At 39.4% G+C, this 27,141-nt stretch overlaps 1 protein-coding gene across 1 annotated transcript; it reads left to right on the top strand.

Moving 5' to 3' along the window:
- The first annotated feature begins 303 nt into the window (after positions 1-303).
- LOC121729312 (protein kinase C-binding protein 1-like) lies at positions 304-26,730 on the top strand. Its single transcript, XM_042117782.1, has 21 exons — positions 304-730; positions 934-2,079; positions 2,666-2,898; positions 3,406-3,490; positions 6,832-7,057; positions 7,516-7,686; positions 8,997-9,172; positions 9,854-9,964; positions 10,895-11,019; positions 11,565-11,663; positions 11,734-13,085; positions 13,738-13,937; positions 14,699-14,830; positions 20,435-20,578; positions 21,449-21,593; positions 22,593-22,716; positions 23,047-23,170; positions 23,646-23,708; positions 24,759-24,867; positions 25,506-25,609; positions 26,221-26,730. The coding sequence occupies exons 2-21, from the start codon at positions 937-939 to the stop codon at positions 26,344-26,346; spliced, it is 4,992 nt and encodes a 1,663-aa protein (XP_041973716.1). The 5' UTR covers positions 304-730; positions 934-936; the 3' UTR covers positions 26,347-26,730.
- The last annotated feature ends 411 nt before the right edge of the window (positions 26,731-27,141 follow it).

The raw sequence follows: 27,141 nt of genomic DNA, 5'->3' as shown, positions 1-27,141 counted from the left end.
TTAGTCTTTAGCCCTTATTATTGTATTTGTATCGATAGAAAATATTTTAAAGTATGTATCGATAATCGTTTCGAGTCCATTATCGATATATTTTTATTCTCGTCGTACAACACTAATGATAGGTAAAAAAAAGTTCAACTGTCAATTTTCCTCAAAGTAAATTGAATGCTAAAAAATCATAAAGCTGTTTTCCTAATTTTCATTGTTTCATTGCAGACCTTTGATATGGAAAGTAAATATTGAATCTATAAATGAATGCTATTTTTTTAGTAGATGCAGCACCAAAAACTATTTCGTTTGAAATCTTCAAGATTTGCGAATTGCGAGAAGCCAAAAACCCGGCTAGAGCAGGCAAGCAAATGTTTTCTACAAAAATTACATGTGCAAGAAAGAGATAGATGGTCAGGTAAATTCGTGACTCAGGAGAGCGAATGAGAGACAATTATTTGCAAGAAAAGAATAGAAATATGCATTTTGTATGACTGGCGGCTCCATCTACATCGCGAATACAGAAAGATTCCGACGTACGAATAACGAAGTTGGTACGACACAGCGACAGTTGTGTTACAGCAAATAGCAATGTGTTAATTCTTTTATTCGTTGTAATATTTGGGCCATATTTGCAAGATTATTAACATTTATGGGTACGCTATTGTTTTATGTGCGACAAAATTAACTATTGAAGGAAAAGTGTGCATTGTGTGATATTCAAACGGCACCTCACGGCTAGGTAAGTTTATGTATGAGTTTGTATGATTATATTGAAAGTAGGTAGATGTTCACTAGCAGGCTGATCGTTTCAGCTTGGCTAGCGACAGGTTATTGAATTTCTATATTTTCTGTCGCCATGCCATTCATTATTATGAATTAAGCTCAATTTATGTAGTGAGCATAGTTGGCCAGTGGGTGTAACTTAAGTTGTTTTGTTTTAAGGTGATGGATGGCAACTCAGAAGTAAACATGGATACAGATGTGTCCTCCACCACAGGGGATGTCCCAGAGATACGGGAGACCAACATGGAGAGCAGCAGTCAAGTGGAAACTGTCATTGTTGTAGAAGAGCTGGATGAAGGGACAGAAAAAGAAATGTCTTCTGCCCTCGCCAAGGAGGCATCTCAGTCTGCGTCAGATAATGAGGTTGAGTCATGTTCCAGGACTCCTCCCAATGATGAGGTTTCTACAAACGGTGATAATGCTGCTGAGAAATCTTCAGCTGAGACTTTTGATTCCACGGAATCAAAAGTCTCCCCTGTGACAGAGGAAGTAGCGCAAACCCTATCAGAGCCAATCCAACCAAAAAATGTTCAAGAGCAGGTGACCACTACCAAGTCTTCACCTGTTAAGAACACTTCTCCGATGAAGACCGTTGAATGTACCACTAAGCCATCCCCAGTTAAGACTGTTGAATGTGAAAAAACGGTGGACTCGTCTGATAATACTAGCATGGTCAATTCTGTCACAAAAGAAGATGGAAAACCAGATATACCTGAAATTGCAATTGAGAAAAAGTCACCAATAAAAAAGTTAGAAATGGAGGAAATACAGACTACATACATTGAAATATCTAAAGCTAGCAATGATACCAGTTCCAAGAAGGAGGAAGTATCTGTTGATATTTGTGAGCAGTCAAACGACTCTCAAGTTGATTCGGTTTCTGATGTGTCTGAAAAAGAGCACAATAAAAGCATAAGCAGAGAACTCAAGTCACTAATGAAGTCTGCAAAGGAATCAAAAATCATTAACGAATGTACTCAGCTCACATCAAAGACTAGGAAATCTAGAGCCGGTCTGGAAACCTCCTCAGCTAGCCCGAGTGTCGATTCAGACAAAGTACAAGGGCGACGTAATAGTACTAATTCCCAGATTAGCAACTCCAGTGAGCAATCTGAGAAGACACCATTGAAGCGCTCCATGAGATCACAAAATCCAGAATTTGTGCACAAGGTAAAACAATTTCTTAATTCTGTTACTGGGAAACATCAGAGGAGTGAATCTGATGATGAGGATTCCGAGGATGTTAAGAAGAAGACTGAACCACCATCACCTAAAAAGAAAAAACAGGTTGATCAGGTGGAAGTGGTAAGTTTTTATGGTTATTAGAACAAATGACATAATTTTCAACCATCAGACATTTCAGTTTGTGTTTTTGACTCATAAATATAATGTGATTTATAATTTTGAATACTACGAATAATAAAAAACTAAGGAAAAGTATCTTTACGTCAAAAAACATGCTCTACAATACTTGTCAAAAATGTATGAGCGGTATAAAGGCTGAACGAAGGCTGACTGAAGGAACCAAATTTAAAATGGTAATAGTATGGGAGTTACGTTTCCTTAGTTTTTATTATTCATAGGTTGAATATTATAATTTCTTAGCTGGCATATAAAAACCAAATAAAAGGAAAAAAGCTGACATTGACTTGATAAAAAATGAGGTTATCATGTCATATCAAAATTCTTAATTTGAATACAAGATATTAGAGACATTATGCTATTCTAGGCTATTCTATAATTTATTTATTGACATTAAATAAATGCAATTACTTATGTACAAATTTAAGGCTTTCCTGGTTATAACCCAGGTAAAATTTCTAGGTTTTCTATATTATTTAATGTCATCTATGAAAAAACTCTGTGTATTTTAAACAAAATTATATTTTAGCCTGAAGTCATGGAAGGAAAACCCACCTTTGACCTGTACTGCTGGCGGTGTCACTGGCAAGTGGAGATGGCTCCCAACGAGAAAGGTCATCCACCGATGTACTGTACTGTCTGTCCCCGCTCCTTTCACTACAAGTGCCTCACCACGTCTGAGAGGAACAAAATTGCTCAAGACAAGAGTTGGGTGTGCCCAGAATGTATGACTATACTTCAAGCAGAGACTTCAGAGACTAGGTATGCTTTTCTGTACAGTCTAAACCCTAAGATGCGATACTTCATATTAGTTTTGTGTGACAATATTAACTATTAAGTTTTTTGCATTGTCACGATAATATGAGAATCACATTCAGTGCAGTAAAATGGCAGTAATCTTGTCTTCTACATTGCCCTGCTAACATATTTGAACTTTGTAAACTCACTATCATAATAATTTACAGAAAACTTAAAACTACACTGATTATATAATATTTTATTTTAATCTCTATGATCATGTTATCCTGTTTGTTATATTGTAAAATATACTATCTTTATGTAAAAAAGAAAGAAAATATATAGCCTAAAGTCTTTTGGCGGTTGGCGCACAATAATAAACTATAATAACGTATCTTCTTCTTTGTTGTTTTCTTCATACAGAAGGTCGCGTCTAGAAAATACAGTATTATATAGTGTAGCTGAAATAATTTCTGTTTTCTTGCAATTATTTTGCATAATGTTGTATTTTTGCAAATACTCGTATTTCAGGTCACCTGCAATGAAAAAAATAACAGTTGGTGAATTGCGTGAGCTGCTGCAGCATGCCCTGCAAGGAATGATGCAGCTAAAAGGGGTAAAATCTTATAAATATCCATATTTAATTTAAAATTTAATAATACTTTTTGTAGACGCCATTTTGAAATACCATCTAAGATAACATGAAATATTATGTTTTAAAAAAAATGTTTTTAATAATAATCAATGTTATATGAGAGTTACATTGGAGAAATTATTGTCAATATTTCTTAGTAGGATAGTTGTCTTACTTGTATAATATTACAATATTGGTAACAGCTGCAGTTATAACCTAAAAAGAAACTATGCGGCTCGCGATCATGCATTACATTCGTTTGTTTTGAGGAGTTACCTATTCATTTGATTGCTGGAATTGTATATATCTGAAGGAAATAATTCATTAGCAAATGGTGTAACGTGGGCTTACTTGTATTATTCTAGTAATTGTGCATCATCAATAAGCAAGAGTAGATAAACATACGATCTAGCTGCGAGCATTTCTAGGTCATAACAATGTTTTTTGTCGCAAGATATCGAAATATTCATTGATAGTTTGATTCATGTGTTATAGCATGTATAGGTAAGGAATGCGACGCGTTGAATATTCGACGCTTAGCTTAGCCGGGAGGAGTGAAATGACCTTGCTATTATCTACAGACGGTTCACTGTCTCGCTCTAGCATTACCTAATCGATACGCGCGCGTCTCGCGCTGTCTCGCTCTGTGCTAATAATAAATGTGGTACCGCGCATGTTACGTTGTATGTACAGTCGCCGACTGACCAGTGTATCACGTTTCGATCTTATGTCCTAGGTAATAAGGCTAATAAAAGACACCGGGTTAGTAAGCGTATATACAACAGGAGCTAATTTGTTTTACATGCAGAACTTTGAATACCTAAACTATTGTATTTCTTTATTTAAAAAAAATTACAAGTCGTATTTCTTAGTTTTTTTTTTATAATTACTTACCTATTTACTTTTATAAAGTAATGTTTATTTTAAAGACATTATAACAAAATTATCTCGGCGAACCAAACTTTGGTTTTGAGTTGTAAGTGGGAGACAATAAAAAATAGGCTTTTGTTGAAAAAAATTTTTTACAACTATTGATTTTCTTTGGCCTTCATTGTTATTGTAGTTCAGTTACACTAAGAATTAAACTCTTATTAGTCGAATGCATACATTCTCAGGTATAACTAGTTATCATAGTTGGGCGCCGTTAATCAAATAGTTAACTTCGTTACTCGTAATCCGTTAAAAAAAATGTTAGCTTCGTTAAACGTTAAAGCGTTACATTTCGGACGAATTAACACAAGTTAACGTTAATCGTTAATCCGTTAATACATATGTGTAAAATGGCCTTGTTGTTACTTATATCATTGCGTTAGTGTACATACAAAACCTGTTGGTTTAAGGTTTTGGAAGTTAACAGGTTAGGGACAAAACAAATTACTTCTATAATTATTGTATTCTAGGTAGAATACAATAATTATAGAAGTTTTTTTGTTATTATAAATCATTTACATGTTGATAAAGAAGAGTGCAGTATAATTTAGTTAGGTTAGGTTAGGTTAGGTTAGGGGACAATCAAACAATCACCACGGAAAATTTGTTCGGATAATCTACGAATGCCGTGCATGCAGCTTTGCATGTAGTCATTAACGAATTCATTGATAAATATCAAATAACATATTGAATGTTTTTACATAATCTGTGGACTATTAAATCATAATATCATAAAGAAAATGCCATTGTTGGCAGTGCTGTAAATAGCCTTTTTTGCGCCCTGTGCGAGCTTAAACTGCAACCTTGTTTTTTAACTGGCTTCCAAAAAAGAGAAGGTTATTTTATGTTCGGCTGTAGATTTTTTTTTACTACATTGGAAAACATCTCTGGGGCGCAGCGGGAAATACTTATCGGGAGCAATTCGAAAGAATAAAGAGTCTGCCTGGTCTGCCCATTCTCGCGCCCCCCCCAGAGTCTACGCCCTGTGCCTGGGCACCGGTGGCACCGCCTTATTTACGGCACTGATTGTTGGTCACGTCATTTTGTGCTGAAAGGCATTTTGAAAATATAAGTCTTCATTCAAGTATTGAAACGAAAATATATAATAAGTCAATTCAGTATTTTTTAATAAAAAATAAAAAAAATAAAACTTAATATTTAAGTGATAATAACTAGCTGTGGTAATAAAAATTGTACCCTCCTACTAAAAAAACATTAACAGTCAATAATATCCAACCAAAAACATTTTCTTTCAACCAAACCAAGACGAGAACATATATTATAATATAGTTCGTGCCTCATGTTGGCAAAAAGTAGTGAGATCTCATGTAGAGCCAAGGTTCTAACCTAACATACTCAGCCCTAAATCTAAAAACCTTAATTTTACACTTAAGTCGCGGCAAAATACTTCATATTATAATGTGTCAGCTGCACGAGGAGATTCTAAAAACTCTACACACGTATATTATTATTGGCTTGCTATACGTTTTAATATATGGTGCGCAATATTCTTGTGCTACGAGCGCAACGAATATAAAAATACGACGAAACGTTTCCAGAAAAGGTAGGTAGTGCCCTTGCGCTTCGCTTGGCTCGTCTTGGCGGGAGCACTACCGTGCCCCCAGATTACAAGGTCGTCTTGTCTCTGTCTGGAATGGTCATAATTCATATTACGATAGATAAAGACAGCCCTTGAATTGGTTACGCGCCGCGTAAATATGTATAGTAGAAAGAGAAATAGCGTTTGATATGTTGAACGTTTCCATAGTTTCTCACCATTTATCAGTTTTTTGACTGAAGTTTGCAATCAGACATGCTCACAAAATTTCATGAGAATCGGTCAAGCCGTTTCGGAGGAGTATGGCAACGAAAACTGTGACACGAGAATTTTATATATTAGATTAGATGTATGGGGCTAATGTCAAAGTCTTCATTTAATTACACTTAAGAATTAGTGTTCGCCCCTGAGTGCGGCAGTCAAGTCCTCAGAAACTGGCCGGAAACTGAAACTGAATTTATATAATTATACGGTGACAGGACTGGCAAAATGCCCGACCCAACAGGTCCCGGGCCCAAAAGGACGCGAATTCAGAAATGTTTTTATTCATTGATTTACCATCGAAGAAATTTATTCATAGACAGTTGACGCATCTACGTCATTCGGTCGGATAACGTCAAATCAATGTTAGGCATGATCTGTCGCCTGAGTTTGTCATAAAGCGACCAAATTACGTAGGTCCGCCTCCTGCCTAGGGAATCAACTTCTCTGATAGTACCTGTTTTATCATTGACATGACGATTTTTAGGGCCCCATCAATTTGCCTCGGACTCAGACGGTATACGCCACTGATTTTAACCTTTCCTTAACTGATATACTATGTTGCATTTTTCAGGTGGAACCCTTTATGGGTCCCGTCGACCGCGCCGCGTTTCCGGACTACGACAAGTATGTGGTCAATCCCATGGACTTGACCATAATCAAGGACAACGTGGCCGCCGGCGCGTACGGGAGCACGGAGGCGTTCATTGCGGACGTCCAGTGGATATTGCACAATAGCATTATATTCAACACATGTAAGAATAATGCGTTACATGCATTTAGCACATGTAAGAAATTAGGTATATTTTATGTATTACATATTATTATTGTTTTGTTACTAATATTTTGTTTAACGGTATTTTTGCGTAATGTTTGGGGTTTAGACTAAATATTTTTTATTTTTTTTGTTTGCTTAGTTATTTTAAACTAACTTAATAATATTTATTTAATATATTGTTTTTATATCTATAATATTTTAATTTAGTTTACCCAGGACCTGTTTCACAGTCTACCGTTATAATACCTATTAAGTGGCTTATAACATAGCATGTTTTGTTAAGTATATATTTAATTATATTAGTTTGATCGTCGAATACGAACAAACAATTAGCAGATCTAGTAAAGTTATTAGATGCGTAAATATTTCTATTAGCAAGGGCTACTCGCTTGCGATATACTACAGATAATACATTAATAAGCAAATATTGTAATCAGTACACCTTAAATCACTATTTACAATAATAACGTACATTTCCAGTACAATCGAAGCTGACGGCGGGCGCGCGGGCGTTAATACGCACGTGCCGCGCGGAGATGGGCGAGATCGAGGCGTGCCCGGAGTGCTACGCCGGCGCGCACGCCCGCAGGCCCACGTGGTTCGTCGACGTGTGCTCCACGCCGCACATACTGCTGTGGGCCAAGCTCAAAGGTGAGAACGTGTGACCTGCGCATGCGCACTATTTGCCGGTAGAGCGCGGGCGCTGGTACGCTCGTGCCGCGTGGAGATGGGCAAGCCCATACTGGCTGCCAATAAGACTGGCTTGGTATATGCCGCGTGTGAACAGTTTTTTAAGCCAGGCCAACGCTGGTTCCCAGTACTGGCGAGAATAGAGCGCCCGTCTATTTTAGTAGCTAGTGACCTCCGCCCGCATACCCCTCGACCCCCTCGCCAGAGTTGCGGACATGTGTAGACGCATCTCGCCAGTTGCTGGCGAACTGGCGTACGTTTGTACGGTGTATATCTGTTTGGAATTTCTGCGACAAAATGCCGAGAATAGAAGAGGATACTTTAAAATTTATATACCTTCATAGGTAGCTCGAATGCTTGTGGGATAAGCGTTGTGATAAACGTGGGATAAACGCACACCTGAAGAAAAAAGACGGGTTGCACTCCGGGAGTGCTGGCAGAAGAGAAAACTTGATTATTAACGTTGTGCATTATTTTTTTAACCCATTTTTATGAAAATCGATTTTTAAAAAATAGTTTTTTTAATTAATCGAAACCCTTACAATCGATTATATTAGTAACCCATTTTTTATGAAAATCGTTTTTTAAAAAATTGATTTTTTTAATAAATCGAAACCCTTACAATTTTTTTAACCCATTTTTTATGAAAATCGATTTTTAAAAAATCGATTTTTTTAATTAATCGAAACACTTATAATTGATTAAATTTTTAACCCATGTTTTATGAAAATCGATTTTTAACAAATCGATTTTTTTAATTAATCGAAACCCTTACAACCGATTAAAAAATATCGACAATCGAAAAAAACAATCGATTGTTCGATTAATCGATTTCGATGTACTTCTTACGGTTTTTCGATCAGCACGAGAATCTGACGCGAGTTTCACAGTTTTTACCCATCCCACAAAAGTGCTCACTGTGCGCCGCTATAAAAGAAGTTTTCACTTCAAAAATCCGTGAATGCGATGGCGTTGTGTAAACAAAAGGGGCCAGGCCAGTACTGGCTTCTGCTGGACTGGCGCCAAGATTATTGGCTCTGTGTAAACTATACTTTGACTGTTTTGGTATGTGGCCACCAAAACGTCGCGTCGTCCTAATATAATTTTGTACCGCAACTGTTTCTGGAATATGACATTAAATTTTTTGTGTGTTCTTGTTTTGCATGTGGCCGAAATTCATTAATTAATCTGTACCACCTGCCAAATCATCGAATCGCCAAATATCTTTGTGTAATATTATGTTGCTTATGTTCAATGTTACCTTTTTTCAGGATTTCCGTACTGGCCGGCGAAAGGCATGTCCGTCAACAATGCGGGAATGGTCGATGTGCGTTTCTTCGGCGCGCACGACCGAGCCTGGGTGCCGGCTAAAGACTGCTTCTTGTACTCCGAGAAAGATCCCAATAGCTTCAAAGCGAAACGTCAAGATATTATCGATAGTATGCAGGTAAATAAGTATGACTATACTGTACTCGGCGAGCTCTCTGTCAGACTCTCTGTCAGAAACTTGTCATTTTATATATAAATCACGATTGACCATTGTCAATCGTGATTTATATATAAAATGACTTCATTAAGTGTCAGATGTTGTCAATCGCGGCTTTGTATAGAAAATGAGAAGTTTTTGACAGGTAGTCAATGACCGCTATCGCCATGTTTCGCCGAGTACAGTATATTTAGTTGAAATACATAGATAATCTTACTTCTTTTTCAACTATTTCTTCTTTTGGAAAGTCATTATCACAAATTACATTACAAAGTCAGAGTGTCGGTAGGAATGTTCAGTAGATGGTGCAAGACGGATGAATTAAGAATATTTCCTATTAGTAATGAAAGGGACGGATTGTTCCGTCGCAGTGTTGATTTTCAGTTTTAGTTTATGATAATATGCCACATTCATGTGTTGCGTCATCGGTTGCAGTGTTTTCACGGAACGACGGTCAGGACAAGACGGCGGAGGGTGAATGACGCCTTATCATCGTCGCAACTCAGCTATGTGGCATACAATGCGTTATACTCTTCCGTCTCAATGCAATGGAGCAATGAGGCTTCCCTCTAATTTGCCAAACATGTGTAGTATTTGCATTTTTTTATTCAAATATTTCTTACTTTTCAACGAATGTTACAGGAAGCAGAGGACCACATAAGAAATATCTCGCGGAAGTACGGCAAGTTTGTGTATCCGCCGTTTAAAACGCCGTTCGAGCCGACCACGCTCAATGAACATTTGAAGGCTATGGTTAGTTTACTGTTTTAATTTTATTTTACGACTGACATTGACTTGACGTAACTCGATCAATTTACGTAGGTCCGTTATTTGTCTGAAATTTAATTTCCTTTATAGTGCACTATTTAGTCAATGCATAACATAATTTTATAGTCTCCTGTGTCTTTATTAATTTATTTGTATATCATAAATAAAATGTGTAATGCCAAGTACTCACATACGGTTTTAATATGGTTAATAATTACTGTGTGGACCGCAAAACTCACAGCTCGAAGGCTCGCATCGAGCCGGCTCGATTAAATTATACTAGAGATCGCCCAATGGTCGAAATTCGACCTTACTTGCAACGACATTAGAACTACTAGCTATATTTTGTAAAAAATATTGACTTCATCAGTTTTTTTCAATTCTTGTCTCTGGGACTCAGCTGATCTCAGGCTGGCCGTTTAAGCATTGTCTAATAGTATCTAAAATTAAATAAAAAAAAACATCATTTTCAATTTGTCAACTTGTTGTCAACAGACTTCAACCATAAATAAAAGAGTATAATTCGTATGTATAGGCTTGTCACTCAAAAATCTGTCATTTTTCCTAATAGTGGTGTCGTGGTGTGTGTAACGTTTTATTTGTTAAAAATATATAATATGATAAATGCATAATTTTAAAATAATATTATCTCGATGCACTCCTTCATCATATAAACTATAACTGTGCAAAATTTCATGCACCTACGTTTCCCCATTTTTCGTAAAAACGGTTACAAAATTTTTCTCTCACGTAATAAGATAAATCGATTTATAGTAAAACTATCAAGCAATGCTGAATGTGTGGACGAAACCCCGAACCATGTTTTTTACTCTACGTGATTGCTCGATAGAGCAAAACCGTATGTGAGCACTTAGCATAATGCTGAATGCTAACATTGTTATATTTTTGTTTCAGATACCGTCCTTTGAGGGCGAGTTAAAAACCAACTATAAGGAGAAAGCTAACACAAGCGTAACAATAACACCTAAGCAAAAAAGAAGATCTGTTTCTAAAAGTTCCAAGAGCTCAAATAATGATGGGTAAAAACAACTTATATTTATTCAACTTAAGGCGAGGATAAAGCCCAATTAGTTATTCCGTGACTCCCGGTTTACCTAGTTCCAATATAATAACGAAGTGTTAAAAAATATGAGATATAAAGCACAATATTCAAAATACCTTAAACCATAAACATTTTAATAAAACGTAATACTTTGGCTGTAATTAATTTACAAACTTACCTCCGAAAAAACTCCATTTCATCGAAATATAAGTATTAACTAGGATAATTGTACATTTTATTTGAATAAATTGTTAGTAAATCTATATTAAAAATTCTTTAACCGAACAATTTTGTTTCTTAATATTTATTTCCAAAGATATTTAAAAAAAACATGAAAAATAGAGAAGATTCGCCCGAGAACCTATAGTTTTATGCTAAGCTAAAATGAATCTTATTGCGATGCGTATACGCTTGGTCTTTGGTTGTGTGCAACGTTATCGTTTTTGATTGAGATTAATCCCCGCCTTAAACATTTGTTCCGTAACTATTTTTGTAAACACACAAATTCTTTTGTATTTGCAGTGAAATGAGCGACAGCGAGTACAATCAAACTACAAAATCGCGTAAAATGGCCGATGGAGCCGAAATAGCCAAGGAAGAGGAAGATTCTGCATCGGAAAAGTAAGTTTTTTTTTTTTTTTTATTTCGTTTTGAGACTTTCAGGTTGTTAATTATTTTTATTTATTCACAGGGACAACACAATGGAGGTGGACACTCCGAAAAATAAAGAAGAGTCCAGAAAACGTCGAAGATCCGCTCTCGAGGAAGCCGTTATTACAGTTATGGACACCAGTGCAAATAGCAAAAAGAAACGAGTCGCAAATGAAGGCCAAAAAGATAACCAAAATGACAACCTCAACACATCAGTAAACACTAGCAAGAACGACAATAAAGATAACAGAAAAGAGGCTAAAGCAAAGAAAACGGAAACCACAACGAGCAGTAAAGAAGCAAGTGAACCTCAAAGTTCGACTGATAAAGACGATAAGGTAGCTGAAAACAAAACACCGGCTAAAACTGTGATGAAAGTTAGAACAAATAAGACTAGTACACCTAAAGAGAAGGACGATAAACCCGCCACGCCCAAACAGAAGATTGTAGTGGAAAAACCCGGCACGCCAGACAGTGCCAAAGTTTTGAGGATAAGAATCGATAGAGATAAGTCTAAAAATTCTCCCAACAGTAGCCAAACTGGCGAAAAGAGAGTAGACAGAAAAAATAGTGACAAGATAGATGCACAAACACCAAAGGATAAGAGCAGCGCGAGTAAAAACAAGGAAACGGAACAAAACAAGCCAAACCATGAAAAGGCAAAAGATGATGCGAAAGCGTCGAAAAAGGTAAGACGCGACCTGACGATCACGTCAGTGTCGTCGAGTCCGAAAAATAACGGACTACCCACCATAAGTAGCGTTCGAAGTCTATCGACAGTATCGAATACGTCAAACACGGCAACTCCTACGACAACCAATCCAAAAACCATTGAGATCACAATAGAACCTGGAGCCAATTCTAGTATATTCACCCCAACTAGCACAGACAGCGTGAAGAATATGAAGGAGGCGGTGAACAAGTTGGAGCAATTGAGGAACGAAAAACAACCGGGTTTCGGCCGGGTGGGCGTACGAGCGTTCGCGCGGATGACGTCACCAGAGAAACCTAAGGACGTCGAAGTCGAAATCAAGACTGAACCCATGGACTTCGACGATGCGGACAGACATTCCGAGAAGATGGATCTGATGAACGTGTTCCGATTGCGACCGGTGAATCCCGCCCAGAAGTTGAGAGAGGTTAGGATTAATAAACAATCGGCACCAGCTAAAGTGGTGAAGCCGCCCGAGCCCAAGCCGAAAGCGCGGAAGACTTTCCCCCAGCCGAAGAAGCCGGATGAGGTTCGCTCGGAGCTGAACGGCAAGAACTCCATGGTGTACATCCCCATACAGCCGCCAACCACGCAGGCGCCCGTCAGACAAGTGAGGCCCGTCGCGGTCAACTCTAGCGCGCCAGCTTTGCGCCCGCCCATGCCGACTGCTACGTCTACTGGTGAGTTTATACTATCCATACTAATATTTTAAATGAGAAAATGTGGCTGTCTGTTTGTTACCTCTTCACGCCGAAACCGCTAAACCCATTTTGCTGAAATTTGCGGGCGTCGTCTAGTATAATATATATAAAATCCATTGCATATTTCTTAGCTTCTAGACATAAAGTAAAAATCTGCTAGTATTGAATTTGTGCAACGCCACGAACGGTTTTCTAAAACTTTGATGGACGAACGAATATTAGAAATCATATGTATGTAATGCAAGATTAGAGCCAGTCCACACAGCCAATTGCGTCAGCGTTGCGTCGACGCAGCGGTGCCGTTGCGTTGTTTTACATACAAATAACCAAGGTGTTCACACGGCGCGCTGCGTCGTCGCAACGCACACATGACGGACAGCAGCCCCCGAGACGAAGCGGGAGGGGGTGTCGACCATAAGACTGACTCTTATAACGCTGCGACGGCGCAGCGCCCGTGTGGCTGGCTCTGCGTCAAAATATTTGCGTTGCGACAACGCAACGCAACACGCCGAGTGGACTGGCTCTTAGCTAATAATCAGCGCAAATTAAAAAAAATTGTTTCATAGCAGCAGCTACAATATATTTTATAATATTTATTCGAACATCAGTCATCATAATATAATTATTTCAGCGACGAACACAGTTGTTCCCCCAATGGCGCCGGTGGTGACGTCATCCGCCACGAATCCCACGCCCTCTCCAGTCGTGGCGTCAAAGAGCAACATGCCAGTGGGTCAGCTGCCCACCGTGCATACTGTTCCTTACATAACTTCACTCAATGGACAGTGCTACTTCAGCCTGCAACCGATCATGTCGGTGGGAGGAGTCGATGTAAGTAATTTGTCTTTATCGGTTGAATCTTGTTTAATCTGATCGCACATTTGTCAGCATCGTATGCGCCGTATGCGTCGAACGTACCGCATAGTTCACGAAATCCGGCGCGTACGGTGCGGACCAATGTGCGAGGTTTCACATAATTTCAAACAACGAATTCTAAAATTCGGCGCGATCGGCGCGTGCGTGCTGATAAATGTGCAATCACCTATATTATCCCCTCTCCATCCTCCATGCTAATTGTGCTATTAGGTGCTAAAATAGCACGTTTAATGTTTAGTAGCTTCCCAGCGTTACTGTTGAAACTGAAACTTGAAACTGATTTGGCAAACATTTTTTCGACACCACATCCCATAGTTGTGACTTGTGATCTCAAAACTCAAACTCAATTTTTTATTCTGAATAAATTTTTGCTAATATTTTCTGTAAGTCTACATGATGCCCATCGGTTCGGGAACTAACCCGGCGAGAAGAAACGGCGTAAAAAAAACTCGCACGGGGCCCACTTTTTTACCAAAAAAGTGAGAAAAAAATTTATCTTTTAAAATAAAGTTTATAATGCTATAACTTAAAATTATACAATGTCAACATACATACATAATTGTAAGTCATATAATAATGTGGAAGTAGCCTTGCAAGCAGCCATCCTACTGCTGACCATTACATTAAGATTTAAGAAGGTTTTCCCATCGCGTTCTTTTTTGCGTGCCTGTTATTTCATTGTCGGACATAATACCAAAATACATCATCGTTTTTAGAACCCGTCAAGTGCGGTGGTAGGGGAAGTCCCTGTGCCGAGCGTTGCGCCGCCGATGCCAGTGCTGCAGCCGTCCGTACCGCCGGCGACGAACGCGCCGCCCGTACTCAACGGCACAGTTGAGCCTGATAAGGTAGGACGTTTTAGTAACTATAATACACAATCAGTAAAAATCGGCCAAGTGCGAGTTGGACTCGCCCATGAACAGTTCCGCAGCAGCAATAAGGTTTATTTTTATGAAATTAAAAGGTTTTTGATGTAATTTTATATTTCAGTTGATTTAATGAAAGTTAAATTATTATGGTTTACCATATTTTGTGACGTATAAAAAACTACTTGCTAGATGCAATTTTTGTTGGTAGTTTTTATAGTAATGTAAGTACATAATTTTTTAGTCTTATCATGCCCCTACTTTTTTACCACTTTTACCAAACATTTTACCACTTTAGGGCCAACCCACACGTACCACAACCACGCCACGTCGCAACGACAAAATGCCGTCGAGCAGTGGTTACGTGTGAATGGTATCGCTGCAGCTTTTTGTAGTTGCGTTGTGGTACCGACAAAATGCCGACGTGGTTGCGTTGTCGCCAGTGGTTGCGATGTGGCTGCGATATGGTTACGTACGAAAGTCAATGAAACGGAGGGGGGAGAGCGCGGGCGGTGTGCGTGCACTGTCGTTGCATCGACGCAATGTTGTGGTTGCGATGTGGTTGCGATGTGGTTGCGATGTGGTTGCGACGTGGTTGCGACGTGGTCGGCCATGGTTACGATGTGGTCGGTATTTGACAAGTGGTCAACAACGACTGCAAAATGTGGTACGTGTGCGGTGTGACTGGTCTAGTTCATTTACAAAACGAAGTATACGCCCGACCACGTGGTGTGGTTGTCGTGTGGTTGTGCTACGTCACAGTATATCAATATGACATATCCCTACAGTAGTGAAACGAATGTACTTGCGCAGAGCAACGGAGGGGTACCCGCGGGGAAGCGGGCGGCGCGGGCCCCGCGTATACAAACTCGCGGAGTTTGTATACTTGCGAGCACAGGGGTGACGTTGGCGCGTTGTCTACGAATTTTGTGTTGTAAAACGATAACTTATCTTATAAACAATGGAATATTATAATAAATCTGATTCAAAAAACAAAAAGGATTTTTTCATAAATATCGGCTCACAGTTTACACTAATATTGTGTTGGCCTTGGCGGCATTTATTTGCATCTCTGTTTTATTGTTTACGTTGTAAGAAGTGTAACAAGGAGATAAACAATATAGAATAAATTAAAAATCTGTCAAATACCTTGTTACATACTAGTTAGTACCTACTTAGCTAGGTACCATCGAGGAAAGTTGATTCCTATGCAACTGACAGACCAACGTTATTTGGTCGAATATGTCAATTCAATGTTAATTGTGATCTGTCAGCTGGGTTTGACGTAACGCGACCAAACTACTTAGGTCCCCGATTTGCATGGGAATCAACTTCTCTGATAGTACATACACCAAGTGTAACATTATGTCCTTTGGACCGCCCTTACCGCGCACGTAATAAGAGTAAAGTGCTACTGTTACACCTGACGTGTGATTAATTATTGGATATTTTATATATTCGAAATTTCGAATACGTCTTCATTATTTTAATCCTTCGATCGTGATTCGTGGATCCTTGGAAATCTATTGTTATTCTATTGTGTCTCGCTCATCGGTGAGCTTATGGGGCTTGATGGGCTAATTAAATTTTTAAACGGAGAACTAAAATCATCTAAAAATAAAGTTTCACGTAAATATCTGGCAGTACAACATAATATTTTGTAAATACTAGATGTCCCGCGCGGCTTCGCCCGCGTAAATTAGGAATTTGACAGAAACCGTACATTTTCCCATAAAAATATTTCCTCCGTTATTCCCACATTTTCCTGAGTGTCTTCGGTCGTATTAGTCTTAGCGTGATAATATAATATAGCCTATAGTCTTACTCGATAAATGATCTATCTAACACTGAGATAAGTTTTTAAATCGGACCTGTAGTTCCTGAGATTGACGCCTTCAAGCAAACATACTCTTCAGGTTTATAATATTAGGTAGGTATAGATTTTTTTAATTATCGCTTGACAAACTCGAGTCTCGATCTAAAAGACTATGAAATGGTATAATATGGTAGTGATGATGATGATGATGATGAATGTAATTTGCATAGTAGCATATGCTTTCTGTTCTTAAAACAACGCTGAAACTCCCAATCTTTTATCTATAAAGAATCAGGAGTTCTCTCAGCACCTTCCGAACCACGGTATACCAGGTATATCTCGGTGCAAAATCTTACTTGTTGGTAGCATATGCTTAGAATACTTCTCACGAAACCGAAGTCACCACATGTTTCCCTATAAGTTTTGAGGTGTTCCCTCGATTACTTATGGATCCTTCATCAGATCGCCACTTTTGTGAATATAATACCAAATTGGGATGATACCCTATATACCAAAAGAAAAATTTTGAAAATCGGTTAAGAAACGGCGGAGTAATCGTTGAATATAAGAAAACGAACATAACACCTCCTCCATTTTGAAAGTCGGTTAAAATTGTAGCCTTTGTGTTATTCTGATGTATAAGCTATATTATTGTAAAGTTTCATTAAAATCCGTTAAGTAGTTTTTGCGTGAAAGAGTAACAAACATCCATACATCCACACATCCATACATCCAAACAAACTTTCGCCTTTATAATATTAGTAGGATAGGAAGTAGGATAACACGCTGATTAAACAGATAAAATGATAACATTTGCATTACAAGCACAATATTTTATTTTTATTTCATTTCCCGCTTTGCGGCATCCCTGGCATATCTGCTCGGTACCTACATCGGTGGCGGCATCGTGCGACATCAAAGGCGTTTCGTTACTGTAGGGACTAATATTGCTATACTGTGGCTACGTGTGGATTGGCCCTTAGAAGAAGAGTTTCTCTCGTAAACTATTCAGTTTAAAATAAAAATCGGCCAATTGCGAGTTGGACTCGCGCACGTAGGATTCCGTACCATTATAGAAAAAAAAAATTGAAAAAAAAATGTGTTATTGGTATTACGTTTGTTGTATGGGGGCCCCCCTTAAATATTTAATTTATTTTGTTTTTAGTATTTGTTGTTATAGCGGAAACATATAATTATATACATACTCTGTGAAAATTTGATCTCTCTAGCTATTACTGTTCTTTAGCTACAGCCTGGAGATAGACAGACGGACAGACAGACATTGAAGTCTTAGTAATAGGGTCCCGTTTTTACCCTTTGGGTACGAAACCCGAAAAATGATATTCGAATTCTCAATAATATGATTTTTGAAGACCTATCCATAGATACCCCAGACGCGTAGGTGAGATGATTTTTTTGTTTTAGTTGTATGTTATGTTGATGTCCTATGGGGACCCCTAAAATTTTTAATAATTTTTCCATTTTTGTCTCATAATCTTAATGCGGTTCACAGACTACATCTACTTACCAAGTTTGAATAGTATAGCTCTTATAGTTTCGGAGAAAAGTGGCTGTGACATACGGACGGACAGACTGACAGATAGACATGACGATATAAGGGTTCCGTTTTTTGCCATTTGGCTACGGAACCCTTGAGGGTTATCATGATTTTGAAATCATGATATAATATAATATACTAGCGACCCGCCCCGGCGTCGCACGGGTATAAAATATATAGCCACTGAAAAACTTATAGGTGGTTCTCTTTTTTAAGAAGGGCGATAACACCCTTCTTAAAAATTATAGACCCATCTTGCTTTTGAGTCACATATATAAGTTGTTTTCTAGGATCATTACGAATTGCCTATCCAATAAACTTGACGAATGCCAGCCACCGGAGCAGGCTGGGTTTCGCAGAGGCTTTAGCACCATAGACCACATTCACACCTTAAGGCAAGTTGTACAAAAGTCACATCAGTACAGGCAGCCATTGTGCCTTGCCTTTGTGGATTATGAGAAGGCTTTTGACTCTGTTGAGACCTGGACTGTTCTGGAAGCCCTGCAACGATGTTAAGTCGATTGGGGTTACGTCGAAGTTTTGAAAGGTCTTTATAGTGCCGCGTCTATGTCCGTCCGAGTACAGGGGGCCACAACAAGGCCAATCTATTTGCATCGAGGAGTGACACAGGGGGATATTATTTCCCCGAAACTGTTCACAAATGCGTTAGAGGACGCCTTCAATACCCTAAACTGGAAAGGACGTGGCATAAACGTTAATGGCAAGTACCTCTCACACCTTCGTTTCGCTGACGATATCGTCATATTGGCAAAATCGTTGGAGGACTTGCAGGAAATGTTGAATGACCTAAATGAATCTTCCTGGCGGATCGGTCTCGGGATGAACTTGGACAAGACGAAAGTCATGTACAACGAACATGTTCTCCCGAGACCGGTTGCAGTTAACGGTGTCTTTCTCGAAGTTGTAACGGAATATGTCTATTTGGGGCACATACTGCAGGTAGGTAGACATAACTTCGAGAGAGAAAGCGATAGGAGGATACAGTTGGGTTAGGTTAGGTTAGGTTATTTAGGAAGCCACATTCTCACGTCGCATATTCCGCAGAGCTTGAAGACGAAAGTCTTCGACCAATGCGTGCTTCCCGTTATGACCTACGGGGCGGAAACCTGACCTTTTACAGCAGGGCTAGCTCGTAAGTTTTCCGTCGCTCAACGTGCTATGGAGCGCGCTATGCTCGGAGTTTCTTAGTTCTTTGACGAATTGCTTCGAAATGAAACAATTCGTCAAAGAACTAAAGTCACCGACATAGTGCAGAGAATCAGTACGCTGAAGTGGAACTGGGCTGGTCACGTAGCTCGAAGAACAGACGATCGCTGGAGTAAACTTACTCTGGAATAGAGACCAAGGCTGGGAAATCGGGGTGTAGTTCGACCTCCAACTAGGTGGGACGACGATCTCCGCTTAGTTGCAGGCCCATGTTGGATGCGAGTAGCAGGAGATCGGTCATCTTGGCGTTCATTGAGAGAGGCCTATGTCCAGCAGTGGCTGATATGATGATGATGAAAAAATTATTAAAATCGATAGCCTAGGTATAATCCTTCACGTGGTCCACTTCTTATCTGTGCCAAATAACATAAAAATTGCTCCAGTAGTTCGCGAGATAAGCCCTTTCAAATAATTTTCCCCGTTTTTTCCACATTCTCCTATTAGTCTTAGCGTGATAAAATATAGCCTATAGCCTTCCTCGATAAATGAGCTATCTAACACAGAAAGAATCATCAAAATCCGTTACGTAGTTTTAAAGATTAAAGGGAACAAAGGGGCATGAGGGAAAAAAGCGACTTTGTTTTATAATAATATGTATAGATAAGTCGTGGTTCGAGATTATAGCAATTGTTTAGTGGATACTGAATGCTGGTCTCAATTGAAACATTAATGTAGTGCTTACCATCATGGAAATACGGCGATTTCGTCCATTGATTTCTTAGATACTTATTATGCCATGTTTCTCGGCTGATTAAGCTGTGCGTCCACCGGGTCGGAATCGGAGCGTACGGGTCAGATGGAGCGTCGTCATTTATAATTTGTCAGGCGCAGAAATTAAGTTTCAGTGCACGCAGTACCATAGAAATCAATATAAAACAACAATTCCGCCCGCTCCGTGCGGTCCGATTCCGATCCGGTGAACGCGCACCTTAAATATGTTCAGTATTGCACAAATATATTTGACAAGTGTATTACCATATTCCAGTTACCCGAGCAGTCATCAGAGTTGCCCCGCCTGCAGCAGCGGCCGGGATACGTGAACCCGCTGGATGCGAACGCGCCCACCACCGTGCCCACGCCCTCCCTCGCCGGACCCATCACCACCAAGTTGAACCAGCACGCCACCAAGGTAAGATTACCCCGATTCTACTGAGTTATTGAGCAACATTCTTATAACTTCGTGCGTAATTAATTAGCTTCAGTCAAATGTAGGTAATTAGACCTATTAGACTTTCTCATGAATAATGACTTCTCATGAAATGTCATACCAATGCTTGAAAGTTTGTTAAACGTATTATCCATAGACTTGAAGTTCTATCAGAAAAATGAAAGCGAAAGGTATTCGATTTTTCGATCTGTTTGGCGGGGCCACGCTATTGGCTAGTAGATCACAGCTTTAGTACGAGTAGTTCACATGGGTCGTTGAAAGATCGCGATCAGATGGTAACACATTATAATATTGACAGCTATTGTTAGCACAAGAAAATAGGTCGAAGAAAGTGATTCATAGGCAGTTGACGGCCCTACGTGATTTAATAAAAAAAAAAGTTTTATTTCTGAGTAAGTTTGAATCACATTTTTTCAGAATGTCTACCTGATGCCTACCACCAATGGTTGGTCTATGTCAATTTAATGTAAGTCGCGATCTGTCGGCTGGGTTTGACAGAACGCGACCAAATTACGCAGGTCCGCAGTCTGCATATGAATTAACTTCTCTGATAGGACACTCACTAGGCCGAAGTTACGCGGCGTAAATTCCGCATGACTACGTCCGTAATGTCAAACGCATACAATATACGGACGGAACGCGACGGAATAGTGTGTCATCGGTAATTAAAAATACATTGCGGACGTAGTCATGCGGAATTTACACCGCGTAACTTCGGCCTAGTGTGTTTAGACATTAACACGCGCGCCTATTGCCTCCACCAGCCGTCCGATTTAGTACAGCTTATAGGCCGCATCAACAAGGCTAACTATTCCGCCATTTTGTTTACAGATGACGAATTTGTTCAGAACGCTCCTAGAGGAGACGATAGAGAAGTGGGACGATCCCACGGCGCAGCTCACCGCGGTCAAGATGCAGCTCGAGACCCTCAAGTGGAGGAGCCAGCAGGAGGCTAAAGAGATGAAGCATAACTTTGGTAAGTGGTATAAAAGAATCAAATGGCCGTAAGGAAATATAATATTCTGTATTTAAGAATTAATTTTGTTTTTAGTTGTACGAGTTTTTGTAGTATCCTAATGAGGGTTGTATGGCGCTATGTAGTCATCAGGTCTATCGTGTCAAATGTCGTGTCAGACAGATAAGGGCGTTCGCTGCGTGTAAGCGTGCGCCTGGCGCGGTCACCCGCGAGGCGTGCTTGTTTCATGTCATCGGCATGAGTGGGTCAGTCAACATTCTAGACGTGACAAATGGGCTGATTGGCTGCTGAAGACTTTGTACACGTCGGCGTCGTCGTCTATTGGCTAGGTAATATATCAATAAAAAATCCATAGGTATCGACTGTACACCCGCGCGATACTGGCCGCTGCGAGAGACATGGGTGACCGTCGCGGCCGCCCGCGACGACGCAGGCGAACGCAGCGAACGCCCTAAGACACTCATATCGTGACATTTGGAGGCTATTTCGTGATATATGACAGCTGTTTGATTCGACAATTGACACGATAGACCTGTCGGCTACATAGCGCCATACAAACCTCATTGCCGCATATTCATATAAAATACTCGAGTCGCAGTGTTTGTTGTTGACAATATTATGTCGTGTTAGGTCCGAAAATCGGCAAACATCTATTTTTCATACCCTAAATTATAATGTAACCAAACAGCGCATAGTAACCGCGCCTATCGAATTTTCTGAAACGTGACATAGATAATATACAACGTCAGAAATGATAATTCCTCGCCTGGCTCTCAAACATAATATTATGGCAGAATCAGAAGCATCTACTTTATAGGTGTAGGATATAGATATCATAATATGACCGGAAATATATTTTCTTTTAATTTATTTATTTATATTATCACATTTACAATTGTAAATTCATTCAACAACAATTCAGCATATTACATAAAGACAAAATATTTAATTTCATATATAGTAAAAAGATAAAAGATTAACCTATTGTTTCATTTTCAGATTTAACAGTTTCGGAGATGCGAGGCGCGTTCGAGAAGGAGAAGGCGCGCGCGGTGGCAGAGGCGTGGCGGTCCGCGCAGATGGAGATGGAGGCCGCGCTCAAGGCCGCCAAGTCCAAACAATGGTGAGATCTCCATTGTTTGGAGAGAGAGAGAGAGATTTGTTTACATTTTGTAAACAAACTACGTTTTGCCGTGCAGTGTGGAAGATACGTACATATTTGTGAATATGGCTTTACTTTCTTATTTGTTGATTGTATATCGCCGTTGTTATGTACTGTCAGAGAAATTGATCCATAAGCTGATGGCAGACCCACGTTATAACCATATTACGTCGGTCAGCCATATAAATAAATTAATTAATTAGTACTTAGGTAAACATGAGAAAAAAATGGTGGATTTCCTCTCACTTTACCTGTTAGCGTTAAAAGCTAAAATCTTATTTTATTTTTAAGGTGCGCGAACTGCATGCAGGAGGCCCAATTCTACTGCTGTTGGAACACGTCGTACTGCGACTACCCGTGCCAGCGCACGCACTGGCCGCAGCACCACGCCGTGTGCACGCAGGACCGGACACAGGTGAGATATTGGCTGTGTCCTTCGTAATATGCATGCTTGCGTGCGCATGTCGCATGTCGCGTGCGCATGCGACATGCGCACGCAAAACCTTGTTTTGCACACAAACAAGTTGTTTAATGTTTATTAATGGTGGTTTCGCCATGATATGACAAGATTTTGACTTGAGCTATAAAAGGTTCTGCGCGAAATACCCGCAGTTGTTGATTGGTAAGCGTTTTGACGTCCGATAATAATCCGCCTGTCAAAAAAGTCAGAAGGTAACTAGGAAATCTATAAATCTAAAAATAATTTGAAGGGCAATTCTTTTAATCTTACATTTTTTTTTTATTATATAATGCAATCACAGTAAATTGAAAGTCGTTTTAAGATTCTTGTATTTATACAACATTTTGGGATCGACTTGCTCGATTGTTTCATCAAGTAAATGCTTACAAGCCTGAAAGGGAAAGTATGAATGATTTAAATATATTTTCAGGAAAACAATAGCAGTAACTCAAATACACTAGATAAAAGAGTGTCGGCACCAGAAAATATACCCGTAAGTATTTGTTTTGACACTAACAACTTGATATATTATAATCTACTTGTTATAAATAATATTAGGCCAGGTTCACACGGCACGATCCTGCACGTTTTTTTTGCAGTATACGTCTTAACGAAAAAATAGTGCCGCATACAATGTATATAGAACCATTCACACGTCGATTGTACTGCACGATTTGTTGCAGTACAATCGGCGTATGAATGTTAAGACGTATACTGCAAAAAAACGTGGAGGATTGAACCTACTTCTTAGTTTAACTTTTTGGACTGTCCAACAATTTGGAATTCAATAAATTACGCGAGGTATTTGGTCCACCTCGCCTCGTCTAACCAAATCATACAGAATTTTTATCACAGGGCTACTACTACATTATGGAACGTGTAATAAAACTAAGTGATAATACTTTAGGGTGTGTATGAGTCTCTTGTATCGAGTTCACTGTGAAAGTAGCAGTGCTGAAAGAGCAACCTGTTTTACTCTTGTACGGGCAAACTCCTGACGCTGGGGCGCTTGCCCATACAAATCACAAAAAAATTGCTCCTTCAGCGCTGCTACTTTCACAGTGAACTCTATATAGGGTGCAATTAAACCTACCTGCCAAATTTTTTTTGGCTTAGGTATCATTAGGAGAGTCCATTTAACCAAAAAATAGGGTGTTAATATTTTACAATATAAACATAACATTTTATCCCACTTAAAATCGTTGCAAACGGTCACTTCTCGGCGTTGGGTAGAGCGGGGGTGACGCGGGGGGTGGTGCGGGAGGCCCGGCCGCGGCACGCGCCGGCGACGCGTGCTATCCATTAATTGTGATGTCTTTTAGGAAAATTTCGGAGGCTATTTCTCAACATTTTAGTACTGACTACTGAGTTATAAAAGAAAAAATACGTGTCTTTTTATTTTTAACAAGGATCAATTTATCGAAATTTGGCCGAAAGGTTTAATTGCACCCTGTATATAGGGACACATACGCACTCAAAAGTATTATCACTTAGTTTTGTTACACTCTATATAAGATTTCACAAGGTCTAAAAAAAATTGCAGGCGTTACAGAGGAACACTCCCGCGCCGACGCTGACGGTGGGCGGGAAGGTGGTTCGGGTGCAGGGCAAGGACCAGCCCGGACCGCTCTCCGCCAAGTCATCCATCATAGGTAATGTTGCTCTAAAGGCGAGACTGCACATGGGGCCAACCCACACGTACCGCAACCACACCACAACCTCAACCACACTATGTGGTTTTGGGTGCATATTTCGTATGATAAATGAACTGGACTGTTCACACGTACTACATTTTGCAGTCGTTGTCGACCGCGTGTGTGATACCGACCACATCGCGACCACAACGTTGCGCGTTGCATCAATGCAACGACAGTGCGCACCCACCGCCCGCGCTCATAATAAGTGCGGACGGCGGACGCCACAAAGGAAGATCTTCCGACAGAGAGAGGTGTTATGCTCGGTCAGGCCGAAGCCCACGTGATACATTTCAGTTGTCGTATAATACCGACGCGCTCAGAAAACTTCGTTAGCGCGATGCAGGAATGTTAGGCGAATTGTGGGTACCGCCACAGTAGTAAGTTTTATTAAGTCATAGGTTAGTGGCCGGCGTCGCGCGTCGCACACAAACGCTCGTGCGAGTGTACCATAACATTCAATTTTATGTCTTTATTCATTGATTACAGACATCAAATTTTACATAAACATGTATATGTATAACAAATCATTAATATTAATGATTTGTTAATTATTTAAAATGAAATTAAACAAATTGGTACTGCTGTTTATCCAGTGAGCATGATGGACGAGAAGAACGGTATACCGGGGATGAAGACGTGTGTGGGCACGTACAAAGCCGGCGCGACGCAGGTGCCCCCGCTCATACTCAACAACCAGGTACACATACATATTATTATCATATGTCTGTCTGTCTTCTCATCTATAACCTCTATTTTTTCTTTGGTATCGAGATACTTTGGACGCAATTTAGTTGCGCTGAAACAAATTTTAGCGCAACTAAATTGCAGGTCTTTGTTATGTAACTTTGTTCTGTCTCATGTAAAATTAATGTTCTGTTAAAATTTACTGTAAGTACCATTAAAATATTAATTGTAAATCCCAATTTTAATATCAATGCTATGTGTGCCTTATCAAGTCTTAGCAAAGATAACATTTTAGACTTTCGCGTTGCATTATAATTAAAACTTTTTAATCGGGACTTAACGCGACTTATTCAAGTAGTAATGCTACTACGAATACATACTTTTTCTCGACGTTTCGGCCGTGTTGCAACGGCCGTGGTCCCCTCGTGACATCAGCAAATCTCCATTTTATCACGCTTTTATTAGCTTAGGCTGTATGTATGTAACGGAATCTTTGAGCACGATTTTCACCTATTTCCAGTAGTCTAATTAATTCGACTTTGCATACATACTAAGAGGCAATGACATTGCAATAATTTGTTAAAATTTTTGATTAAAAAAAGCGTTTTTTTTTATTACTTTCAGATGAACAACGAGGAAGGCGCGCAGAAAAAGGTGATGACGTCGGGCGGCTACCTCATAGTAGGGTCGGGCAACAACGCGCCGCTAGTCACGCCGCGCCGCACACAGACCATACAGTACTTTCAATAGCTAGCGCCTGCGGTCGTCAAGGCTGCTGACATTAAAACAGAGTGAAATAGTGCGTGAGTGCGTCGAGATCGAATTCTGCCTGCTGCAAGCTTAGCATGAACACAAAATGCGATAGGAAACACTGACAGATAGGATCAAAATTATAGATCTCCTTTGTTTATCTCATAATACTTTGTGTATTATTAAAAAAAATAAACCATATCTATGGCCATGCTAAACGTTCTGAATAAAGCAGCTTAAACCTAGTCGTTTGACGTGACTTATAATGGATAATACTTGCAAATAGAGTTGTGTGCTGCAAGGATTGCATTAGCACTATTTTGCACCCACCAATGGGTTTTTAAGGCGAGGATAAACCCCAATTTGTTATTCCGTGGCTCCCGGTTTACCTAGTTCCAATATAATAACGAAGTGTTAAAAATATGAGATATAAAGCACAATATTAAAAATGCCTTAAACCATAAACATTTTAATAAAATGTAATTCTTTGGCTGTAATTAATTTACAAACTCACCTCCGATAAAAATCTATTTCATCGAAATATAAGTTTTAACTAGGATAATTATACATTTTATTTGAATAAATTGTTAGTAAATCTATATTAAAATCTCCTTAACCGAACAATTTTGTTTCTTAATATTTATTTCCAAAGATATTAAAAAAAAAAAATGAAAAATAGAGAAGATCCGCCCAAGTAACTACAGTTTTATGCTAAGCTAAAATGAATCTTATTGCGATGCGTATACGCTTGGTCATTGGTTGTGTGCAAGGTTATCGTTTTAGATTGAGATTAAT

The sequence above is a fragment of the Aricia agestis genome, chromosome 8, assembly GCF_905147365.1.
Source record: "Aricia agestis chromosome 8, ilAriAges1.1, whole genome shotgun sequence".
In the NCBI taxonomy this organism is placed as follows: domain Eukaryota; kingdom Metazoa; phylum Arthropoda; class Insecta; order Lepidoptera; family Lycaenidae; genus Aricia; species Aricia agestis.
The sequence above is the reverse complement of the archived record's forward strand: the minus strand, read 5'-3'. Positions and strand labels throughout refer to the sequence as shown.